Consider the following 12,539-nt stretch of genomic DNA (forward strand, 5'->3'; position numbering starts at 1 on the left):
AAGAAATTGGACATGCTCATAAAAGTGAATACTACTCAATGGAAGAATAAATCTACAATGCATAATGAAAACAAATGGATTGACAATATATGTTTTTTAATTTTTAATTTCTTCCCCCCCCCACTAAATATCCAGAAGAAGTAACTGAATCACCTTTTTTCAGAAATCTTTGTTTTTATAATTATTAAATCTTCAGAATTTCCATACCCACTTTTCTGTACATTTTTAAAATTTACATCACAATCTTAATAGTATTATATGAAAACAAACATTTCTATTTCTTTAATTTAAGAAAGAAATATTTTTAAAACTTATACTCCACAGCACGCAAATTGGTTTTGGGGAAATGTTTTGTACAAAGGCGCATAGTAGAAGAAATTTCTAAACCTCTAACTTTAGCTTTGCTGGTCTCTCTCATGGGCTTCTCTCCTCTTATGCCTATGCGCAGACATTTTGCTGCAAGATTTCTCCTAGTCAACTGAAGGAGCAATACCTGCCCATGGCAGGCAGGAGTGCAGCTGTTGAAAAAAGTAGTCTTATGACTGAAGAAAGATGATACAGTTTTGCTAATTATTAACTACACAAAGAATGTGCTGAATTAAAATCAGAATTGTTTTCTCTTCATTAAATATTCCCTGTTGTTCAAGTCAGGCCTTAAAACAATTATATAACATTTGGGAAGAAAAATGCAGCCGAGCAAACCAGCACTAGAGACTAAGATAGAAAATATCTCCACTGCCACTATGTACTTCCCCTTAGCACTCAAATAGGTTGGAACAAAGGATATCCAAACACTGCAAAAGACCAACATGCTGAAGGTGATGAACTTGGCTTCATTGAAAGTATCAGGTAATTTCCTGGCCATGAAGGCAACTATGAAACTAATAACAGCCAAGAAGCCCAAATAGCTTAGGACACTGTAGAACATAGTCACGGAGCCTTGATTGCAATGAAGAATAATTTCTTCAACTACTGAAACTATATCTGTGTCTGGGAATGGGGGAGAAGTTGCTAGCCATGTCATACAAATACCTATTTGAATAAGAGAACAAGAAATGACAATAGAGTTGGACAGTCTCTTTCCCACAAACATTCTCATCTTGGATCCTGGCTTAGTAGCCTGGAAAGCTAGAACTACTGTGATGGTTTTTGCCAACACTGAAGAAACAGCCACTGTAAAGACAACCCCAAAAGTCATTTGTTGCAGGAGGCATACCACCTTCCCAGGATGACCAATGAATAGGAGTGCAGAAAGGAAGCAGAGCAAAAGGGAGATGAGAAGTATGTAGGTAAGATTCCGGCTATTGGCTATGACAATGGGAGTGTTATGGTTCTTCAGAAATATTCCAATCACCATCACTGAGAGTGAAGAAAACAAAAGAACAAAGAAGACTAAACTGACTCCCAGAGGTTCCTCATGAGACACAAATGTCAAAGTTTTAGAAATACAGGAATCCTGATTCTTGTTTGGATAGCTTCCTTCTGGACACAAGTAACAATCGTTTGTATCTGAAAATAAAATGATTTGAAGACTCTTTTAGAATATAAAGTATATCTTAAAAATATTTAGAAAGTTTTTATTCCCAATTCAAACCCTGCTGTTCTGTTTGGGCCTGTGATACCCGAAATCAAAGTTTGAGACCCTACATATCTGAAACTTGAAATTTCATGACTTTGCATCATTTTAGGGGTTCTCTCTGTGAGAAATTTTTTTTGGGGGGGGGGGGCTTTCTTTCTTGCTGGAAAAAAATAGTCCCTGGAGGTCTGTTCCCAGGTCACCCTGACCCGGCCCGAAAATTCTTCATTTGAAGTGCTTATGTTTGGTCAATTTGAAATCTTTTTTCACTTGGAAATTAGTCTGAACATTTTTGCACACAATGATATGAAAATTGAACTGAAAAAATTATGCATATTGGTTTATTTTGATTATAAAAGGCAGACCCCCCCCCTTTATTTGTGAACTTTTAAAAAATTAATTTATAGATAGTTTAGCTTGCAAAATGCGTTCAATTTTACTAAAGTTGGTGTGGGATTGGTAGTTTCAACATTTCTGAACATAAGAAAAATATAAATGAACTGAAAGAAATTATGCTTATTGGTTTTTTAAAATCAGAAATAAGGCCTCGCCACCCCCCGGCTGCTTGCAACCATTTTCACTTTAAATTTGTTTTATGCTCCAAATCCGAAATATTTTTAATATCTTAGGCATTCATTTACTCAATTTAACATTGCTGATCATCATAAAAATATTTGTGGGGTGGGGGGTGGGGGCTAATTTTTTTCTGGGCAAAGAAAAAAATCACATTGAGTCTGTTTTGGGTCATATACGACCCGGACCAAAAAGAATTTTTTTAGGTACTTGAAGTTGGTCTTTTTGAAAACCCTTTTCACTGGGAAACATGTTTGAACATTTCTGAACGTAATGATATGAAATATGAACTGAAAAAATTGAGGCTTATACTTTTAATTTGATCAAAAAGCCCCCCCCCCATTTTTTCTGAATTTTGTGCCAATTTATATTTTTTTAGGCGACAAATCTCTAAGGAATTTCCCCCCAAAAGTTTTGATATACTAAATTGAACATTCCTGATTATAAGAAAAATAGAAATGAACTGAAAAAAATGATTATTATTTATTTATTTTGGCCACAAAAGGGCCACCCACCCTCGGCCTTGCTGTGTGCCATTATTTTCACTTTTATATATATATTTGGCTAGAAATATTTGGAATATCCTTTTGAAAAGCAAGCACATGATAGCCAGACAACTACTTTTATGAAAGAAATCCATTTTACTAAAAACAAGTATGTAAGTTTGAAATTAACAGCATAATTTTTATATAAATTGAAATAATTGAACACAAGTGGGCAGACATTTATGTGCAAAATAAACAAATATGCATCAATTTTTCCAGTTCAATTTTCATATCATTATGTTCAGAAGTGTTCAAGCTACCAATCCCACACCAACTTTATTAAAACAGAATGCATTTTGCAAGCAAACCTATCCATAAATTGAAAAATATTTAACAAAAACAGGGAGGGCGTGCATTTCATCAGCAAAATAAACCAATAAGCATCACTTTTTTCAGTTCAATTTTCATATCATTATGTTCAGAAATGTTCAAGCTATCAATCCCACACCAACTTTAGTAAAATAGAACGCATTGTGCAAGCAAAACTATTCATAAATTGAAAAGAATTTCACAAAAATGGGGGGGGGCACATTTTATCAGCAAAATAAGCCAATAAGCATTAATTTTGTCATTTCAATTTTGATTTCAGTGTATGCAGAAATGTTCCAACTTGTTTCCAAGTGAAAAAAGCTTTCAAAAAGACGAAATATAAGTACCTAAAATGAAGAATTTGCAGTCCGGGTCAAATAGACCCGGGAACATAACAATAGGGAGTAATTTCGAGCAGAACATGTATTAAACAATTGTGTATTAGTCTATAGATTTCAAGAATGCTCTACCCCCATGATGGCAATCATATGTTACGAGCACCTTAGGTGGCCCACAGAGACTTCCCTGTGGCGTACAAGCAATTGCCCCAGCTCAGATCAACCATGCATGTGTGCGTGCCTCCTACTGGCCAGCTGATTTTCATGTGTATGTCATGCATGCATGTGGGATGGGGCACATGCATGAGATGCGCTTGCAAGTACAGAGTAGCAGGAGCACTAGTGGGTGAGGTGCACATGCATGGGTGGGCAGGAATTACATGGGTGTCATGCATAGATGTGCAAGGGGTTTCACACAGAGTGCATTATGGGTTATATGTGCAGAATGGCCTATTAGGGCCAAAACAGAGGGCAGAGGTTTGAGTTGCTGCCCCCCCCATGGCCTGTTTTTGCTCCCAGGTAGCTGCAGAGTGGCCTAGCAGTGTGTTGCTCCACCCACCTAATCAGTATTCCCTTCCACCCCATTTAGGATGGTTCTGTACAAGCAACAGCATATAGAGTGTAGTTCCCACAGCCTGTTTTTGCTCCCAGGTGGCTGCAGGTTGCAGGAAAGCTTACTTGGTTGCAGGGGGAGCACAGGGTGGTCATGTCTGCATGTGAGGGGATGGGACACAAGGTGGTGCAGAGTTCCCCCCTACATCCCATTTTTGCTCCCAGGTGGCTTCAGAGTGGCCTTACTAGTTTAAAGTGACCAGTTTTCAAGTGTGGTAAAGCGGGACACCATTGACAGGGGTGTGTGCCTTGGACTTCAACTCCCATCATTCCTGGTCAGAAAATTTGTTAAGCCACACTGGTGGAGGAGCACTCCCTTCCCCATTGCATTGCAAAAACACCGCCGGGAAGCAGGGAAGCTGAGGATCCCACCTGGATGGGTGACCAAGATGAGCATTGCGGAAAAGCAAGGAAGTCTTTTCTTCCATTTCCCTTTGATGATAAAGAGGAATTTAACACTCCTTGCCAAAATCGCTCTGCCAAGTTTCAAAACTAACAGCTCCGAGGCTTCTCGCCCTCTCATCACTGCCTCACCCTCCCCCTTCCTTCAGACTTCAGCCACGTCGGAACTCAGAGGCCGTGGGAGCCTCAACAAGAGGGCTGCCTAGAAGATAGGAGAAGATAGTGGGAGAGCCATGACAGATGGGCTGGAGGTCTGGGGGGGGGGGGGTGAGGCTGGAGCTGAAGTGGGGCTTTGAAGCAGCAGCTTCACCCAATGTCTCCCTGCAATAGATAGCCAACCAGCAGGCCAGGAAGAGGGTTAATGGAGGATTGAGGTTGTAGCCCCACAGACTAGGGAGAAGGGGGTTAAGGGAAAGAGTCAGCCATTTGAGGGGTCCTTATCAACTAATAAAGGGATGGCGGGAGGGAGGAGCCCCGTGTTCTTCAAGCCCTGACCTTTTCCTTCCTTCAAAGGATGAAGAGTTGGTCCTTCTGGCTCCAATGCAATCCCAACTGGTATTTCTTAAAAAAAATTGGGACTTTTTAAAAACGCTGCAGAAAATGGGACAAATGGCAAAAAAACGGGACTGTCCTGCCAAAAGCAGAACATGTGGTCACCTTACAAAAGGGGGCTTAGGGAAGTACATTGAGGTCATTGCCGCTCCAAGTCTGAGGAGAGAGGCGGCATACAAATCTAATAAATAATAATAATATGCATGAGGTCCACATGGGGGACATCATGCTGACATTTCATTATGGGTTCAAGTGCATGCATTTTTGGCAAGCGATAACCAAAAGATTAGCCATCACTGCTCTAACCATTAGAACAATCTGTTTAATGGCAGTTATATTCTGTTTTAATTTTAAAACTTTAATATATAAAAGAATTCTAATTCTTTATTCTCTATATAATTTATGCATTTGAGCTAGGTATGACAATAATGCTTCTTGCATCGAAAACTACAGGCCAAAAAAGAGGTCTGAAGTCCCATCACCACCCTGTTCTTCGCACCACCTGCACAGTGCAATTGCCTGCCGGTGCACCTGCACGGCTGCACCCGATTGCCAGTCTCAGCCAGGAGTAAGGCCTGCTGCACTGGAGGGTGCTACAGTGGAGCTGCTTGGAAAACACCTGGAAAGCTATGTCTCTTTAAGGTACTTCTACATGGGAGGGAGGGACAAGCTGTAAAGGGACAGGCTACAGGAGCTGGCCTTTCTGCCAGTTCTGTGGGCATGACTTGTTGGAGTGACACTGAGTTGGCAATACCCACTTGACCTTGCTGTAAGTAATGCTGAGTTGGCCATGCCCACTCGGTCAAGTGACTCCACCAAGCTATGCACACAAAACCACATCCACAGGACTGGTAGTAAAATAATTTGAATCCCACCAGTGCTTCAGATGTATAAGGTTGTATTTGGCAACTGCAACCATATTATGAGAAAATTCCCAACATAATATTCCTTACCCTCCTTCTCTGAAATCTTCCCATCAGGGCATGGAATGCAGTCATAGCAACAAAAGGGCTGCCCTTCCTTGATTTTCTTGCTGGTACCGAGATGACAACTCCCAGTGCATATAGAAACAGGCTTGGACTGAAAGCAGAAACACCAACCAAACAATGAACATTTCTGAGGTACAGAGTAGCGCAAGAGCTAACTTTTGGTAATCAGATATTTTATGACATTGTTAGGCAAAAGATTTAGGAAAGTCTAACAATTGATTGAGGGAGGGGCATTCTAAGGTCATGTATCCTCTAGTGAAAATGATGTGGTCTAACTTTACACTAAATCAAGGAACTATTATAATATTATAATTCCTATCACGGAATTATTCCTTTTACTTATCTAGTAAAAAGTAGATAGATTTCATAGAAGTTGCATCCCACCTGGTTAAACAAACTGTGCCAGGTTATGATATCTTCATTTATGATGAATATTTGATCTGATAAAACTGCAGGGTTTACCCTCCCAACTTTAACGCTAATGAAGGAGTCATTAGAAGAAACAATCCAGTTCAGTATGTCATATCCAGCTAGTAATTCTCCATTGTAGTCAATAGAAACCAGATCCCCAGCACTGTTATTAAATGAAAGGCCTTTTAAAAAGCAGTGTAGCTAGATGAAAAAGAAAAGATAAAAGTTAGAAAGTGGGATTTAATTTGTGAGAAAAGTCTAAGAAAAAAATTAGTGTAGTGGAGATAATGGAATGGAATGGAATGGAATGGAATAGAATCGAATAGAATAGAATAGAATGGGACTGTTTTATTTATGTAGGAAAATATACTTAGATACAAGACCTTACTGGGTGAATTAGATGTGCAACAGAGTGATGGCATGAGGGAAAAAATGTCTCTGTATCCAGTTTATTTGGCATGCAATGCCTGTAGCAGCATCCTGAGGAGAGGATTGGAACAGTTTATGTCTAGCATGTGACAGGTTAATCAATAAGGATATGATGTGGCTAATCAAACCAGAGAACCTTGGTTCTCTTCCCACGGATGAAGAAGATAAAAATAATTTGTTTAATTGAAAGTATGGGCTTTATTTTCCTTTATAGAAAAAATGTTTTTTCTTCAAGATCATGCTCAACCCATTACCTGCCATGAATCTTGATTTTGGAACTTCAATCTTCCATTATTTGCCATTGAACTTTGAGCAGATCTGGATGAAATCAGGGCATCCAACGCATGGGCTGCTGCATAAACAGAATTATAAATACTGTAGCTATGACCAGTCATTCTTTTTTCAAAAAAAGTTACAGGAAGATCTTCTTGCTTCTCTTCTCCTGTGCAAATATCACCACCTACCTCACTTACATCTGAAGTTTTAAATGCACAATTAAAGGATTGCTGCCAATAATCCTTGATAAATCCATCTTTTGTCATGGAAGGATTTCTATTTTCAGTAAATGACTGGAATCCTAGTGGTTCATTGGCATGAATTGTGAAGGACAGAGCACCATTCATTATGTCACTATCCCAATTTCTTTGGTATACATGTGAGTTGAGCTCCATTTGAGCAGTAAATATCCACACTTTCCCTTTGACAGTATCTGTTATGTTTTTTCTTGATAAATATGCAATCCATCTTAACCTCACCATAGTATCAGATTCTCCATAAAATATCAGAACATTAACATTGCTATCCATAATTTTATCATGTATTTTTGCAACTTCACTGAACAAGTCAAAAATTTCATTAGGAGTTGTTATTTCACCAATTCTCTCTATAAATGACAAACAGATGTTGTTTTGGGACAATAATGGAACAATCTTTTCTATAACCCGTTCTCCATTATCATTGGCTATTACAACTATGCCAATCCATGTCCACATGAAATGGAGAAGCAGAGACAGAATCCCTTCATATTGATGTCTTTCCAGTGGGCTCATCTGGAAGAAGGAAAGGCCTGGTGTTTTATAATTCATGATAGGACTAGAGCCATAGATGAGCTGCATAAGGATTGGGAGCAAAGGAAAGAGATGGAAAGATAGTCATCTGTAATTATTATTTTATAATACATTCAAATACCAATAAAAGATATGCTTATGTTGATGGGAAAGTGCTAGTATTACTGAAATTAGAATGAAAATACAAAAAAGATGGCTGAAACAAGGTACCCTGCTAGATATAAAGGAGGAGTACAAACAATTATTTTCCTTAATAGAGAAAAAATAGATAAAATACGTAAAATGTGTCCAAATTCAGAGAAAATACTGCCTGACTGACTGAGCAGCAATATGTATACACAAATTAATCTCTTCATTCACAAATAAGAATAAGAGCAATTTTAAATACAGTGTGGTGCTTTCAATTGAATTAATGAGTAAATGGGTTATATTTTACGACAGGTGCCTTCTCTGTGTCTATTTGATTTAGGCTATACTTCAGGAAATGTGAGGTTTTAATTGTTGAATTTTTCATAAGCCAGAAATATGGAAAAGAGTTTTGTGTGTAACCAAGGCTACTTCTAATTACCATTGTAATTACAGGCTACTTTACTTTTTGATATTGTGAGTTTGGTTTATACATTCACATCCATGAAGCAGTTCTAAACATGGAAAAAACCTTGTTCCTAGTATGCTCTGAATTTTACCTGTGGGATCTTATAGATATCCAAGAGATTTGCAATGTCAATGGAAGTTTTGGCATCTAGTCCCCCAATTATTGAAGTCAGATGATTCTGAATACCACAGATGTAATTGGGAAAAAAGCGCTTCATGTTGTAAATCAGTAACATTGTGGCATGGTTTGTTTTCTGTGCATTGAAGTAACTGTCATAGATGTTGAATCCAAGAGTGACATTGGATAAGATCTCTGAGTTTTTATTGATCTCCTGGACTGCAAATGCCAAGGCCACAATATGTTGGTAATATTTAGGAACTAATCTGATACAGAAGACAAATCCAAAGTCATATATGTTTTTAATATATATTTTATAGAAAAAAAGTGTTTCATTACTGCATCTCATGTTATAAGTCTCGGTGTATTTATTTTTATTAGCATGTATATGAAACTAATACAATGAAGATTTCATAAAGTAGTTACTAAATACTATGGAATACAGTATGCAATGACTTAGCAAATAGTATGTTGTATATGTCTACTTATTTATGCAAAACATCAACTTTAGTGCAAATATCAATATTATCCATGTTTTTTTTTAAATATGTTGTTCTTTGATATGATATAATATTCATAAAATATAATAATAACAAATTCAGACATGGATGGAAGAAATATTTGATTATAAACTTGAAATAAAACCAGAAATGTACTTATTAGGAATAATTAGAGGCAAACATAGTAAAGAAAATTATTACTTAATAAATCATATATTCACAGCTGCAAGATTAGCATTTGCACAAGTATGGAAGCAAGAAAAGACCCCAAACGAAGAAATGGTGATTAAAAAAATATTAGACTGCGCCAAATTTAGCAAATTAACATACGAGATACAAAACCAACAAAATAAGGACTACTACACAGTGTGGGAGAAATTATACAACTGGGTGGAAATTAAGAAAAATGTATAGTAAATAGAATTGTAAAAGATAAACTTTGTATACATATAAATTGTAAATGTTTAATGTTGTTTGTATGATGTTTAAATGTTTGTATGTTAAATAAAATCGTTATTAAAAAAATAAATAACAGCTATTCACATCATTAAATGTGTGAACAAATGAAACACTTTACTACAATTATCTCAATGGTGTATAAATCAAGAGGAATATAATTACAAAGAAAGGTATAAAATTCTCAGAAAGGTTATATATATTAAACTTTGTCAAATATATCTATGTAGAACTGTAAAAAATTCAGTGAATTCCCCCCCCCCCTTAATATTCTGGCCCAAACCTATCATTAAACATTGGAAAATCTGCTGTGGAAACTAGTAAAAACTGTACAAACCTCTAATGGTTTGATGCAATTTTAAACAGAGTAGACTAACTAAATTATGATTTAGTAGCAATTCATACTATTAGACAAGGTAGAATTAAACATAAAATCCTTACATCAGCTCTTCAAGCAATGGTGGTGGTGGGACTTTGGTGAACTCTAGAGTAGCATGCAGAAAAAAAGCTAAAGTGACAATGCCACCCACAATGACATCTCCTGACTGATAGTATGTATGATATGGCTCATGAGGCCTTTGAACTCTACATTTGATATTATTTGACTTAGAAAGTAGGAGATTAAACAATGCTATTGAGACAATTATTAAAGCTAACATTGTTCCCTGAAGTCTAAATTCTTTGCTTCTTTATAATACATTGATATTAATATTCTAGTATCAAAAATGATTATAAAGCAAACCTTGGAAAAGACTAAGAAGGCTCTAGAAACTATGTTTTATTATTGTAGAAACATCAAAACATAGAAGACTGACAGCAGAAAAAGACCTCATGGTCCATCTAGTCTGCCCTTATACTATTTCCTGTATTGTAGTGGTTTTTATTGTAGTGGTTTTTATTCTGCCTAACATGAAAAAAGTTGCAATATTTATAATATTCTTCATGTTTTGTCTTTGGACACTGAAAATCTGGTAGAACATAAACAAACTAACTACCATTCTTTCAAAATTAGATAGGTATGGAATTACTTTATGGATCCCAAGAGAACTGAAGGAAACATGTTTTGACAATTAGGAAAAAAATATGTTTCTATCTGATTGGGAAAAAAACTACATGGAAAATGAATGAGATTTAATAAAAAATATCAAAGACAATCCTCCCTCAAGTTTGTGCTCTCCAGATAAGTTGGCTGCAGGTTTTTTTGTTGTGTTGAATAACATATTGTTCTAGGATTATGTATCTGTAACATCATGTACTATATGATCATTAATCTGATGCTAGGATTTGGACAGTATCATAGCTTATACAGGAATGGATTCCCATTTTTGCTGCTATCGGTGAGAGGCGCGCACAGCTTCTCTTTTCCTGCATGCTCATGTGCATATCCCAGTGCAGTTTTGCTTCTGCCCATGCACAAGAAAAAAAATATCTCACGAGTGTGAGATTTTGTTGTTCAAGTCAGGCCTTAAAACAATTATATAATATTTGGGAAGAAAACTGCAACCCAGCAAGCCAACACTAGAGGCCAAGATGAAAAATATCTCCACTATCACTATGTACTTCCCCATAGCATCCAAATATTTTGGAATAATCCAAATTTCAAAATTTATTTTATTTATTTGTTTGTTTGTTTGTTTGTTTATTTGTTTATTTGTTTATTTGTTTATTTATTTATTTTGTTAGTTTGTTAGTTTGTTAGTTTGTTAGTTTGTTAGTTAGTCCAATACAAATTGAAAGTTAAGGAGAATAAAAACGTGTAGTAGTAAATATCAGGGAAGGGATAGAAGAAGAGATGTGAGAATAGAAATACTGCAGATGACCAACATACTGAAAGTAACGAACTTGGAACCAGGCCAAAGCCAGCATTTTTGACTTAGAGGCTTTCTCTGGCCATAAGTAGAAAAGTAGTACTTTGGGAATTGGGGAGAAGTGGTTGCATGAGAGGGAAAGATACCCGCCACAACTTATTTCTAGAGATTCAAGGTCATCCCTTGTTCAGCACCATCTGGAAGTACAGGGGAGGATCGTGGATGTTGAGAGAACCGGAGTGTTCCATGTGATGAACATGAAGGTGTGTGGACAAGGGATGAACCTTAACCTGGGTTGAGAACTGTAGGAATAGTTAGTATCGGGTTGTCTATAGTTTGCAACCAATATGAAGGCCAAGATTTGGACTCGGATTTATTTCTTGGATGTTATTTGGAATGCTGACACCTGGCTTCATTGAAAGTATCAGTTAATTTCCTGGCCATGAAGGCAACTATGAAACTAGTAACAGCCAAGAAACCCAAACACCTCCGGACACTGTAGAACATACACACAGAGCATTGATTGCATTGAAGAATAATTACTTCAACTACTGGATCCATAAATGTGTCTGGAAATGGGAGAAAGTTGTTAGCCATTTCATACAAATTGCCATGTCAATTCTTTACAGCTCTCTCTAAGTAGTTTACAGAATCAGCATATATTGCCCCCAACAATCTGGGTCCTCATTTTACTCACTTTGGAAGGATGAAAGGCTGACTCAAACTTGAGCCTGGTGAGATTCAATCTGCCAAACTGCTGGCAGCTGGTGATCAGCAGAAGTAGCTTGCAGTATAGTGGTCCCTTGACTTTTGCGGGGGATATGATCTAGGATTGCCAGCAAAAGTCAAATTTCAACGAAGTAGAGATGCTCTCTTCCTCCCTTTCTTCCTCCCCCTCCCTCCTCCATTCCTGGTTTTACTTACCCCAGAACCTGCAGGGGCAATGGGGCAGCAACCTGGGGGCTTTGCTGAGCTCTAGGGAGCAGGTGGTGGCAGCAGAGGCTGGAACAGAGGCCATACATCTTAGCTGCTCGGGGGGCCATGCGTTCCTGCTACTGGCGCCACTGCTGATTTTGATGCCACTGGGGCCCTCAGCTGTATGGCGGCCCACGCAACCCTAGCCACCACTGCCACTGTCAATCTTGCCGCTGCAGGGCCCCTCAGCTGTTTGGTGGCTCACATGACACCTGCTGCTGCCACTGCTACAGATCTTGCCGCTGCCAGGCCTCTCAGTTGTCTGGTGGTTCACTTGCCTTCTGT

The 12,539-nt window shown here is 37.7% G+C and overlaps 1 protein-coding gene across 1 annotated transcript; it reads right to left on the reverse strand.

Moving 5' to 3' along the window:
- Positions 1 to 604: 604 nt before the first annotated feature.
- Positions 605 to 12,301, reverse strand: LOC139155284 (vomeronasal type-2 receptor 26-like). Its single transcript, XM_070730406.1, has 7 exons — positions 12,204 to 12,301; positions 9,913 to 10,056; positions 8,490 to 8,781; positions 6,991 to 7,845; positions 6,281 to 6,508; positions 5,861 to 5,987; positions 605 to 1,509 (listed from the first exon to the last, which is right to left on the reverse strand). The coding sequence occupies exons 1-7, from the start codon at positions 12,299 to 12,301 to the stop codon at positions 605 to 607; spliced, it is 2,649 nt and encodes an 882-aa protein (XP_070586507.1).
- Positions 12,302 to 12,539: the final 238 nt, after the last annotated feature.

This window comes from Erythrolamprus reginae, unplaced genomic scaffold, assembly GCF_031021105.1.
Source record: "Erythrolamprus reginae isolate rEryReg1 unplaced genomic scaffold, rEryReg1.hap1 H_1, whole genome shotgun sequence".
Lineage (NCBI taxonomy): Eukaryota > Metazoa > Chordata > Lepidosauria > Squamata > Dipsadidae > Erythrolamprus > Erythrolamprus reginae.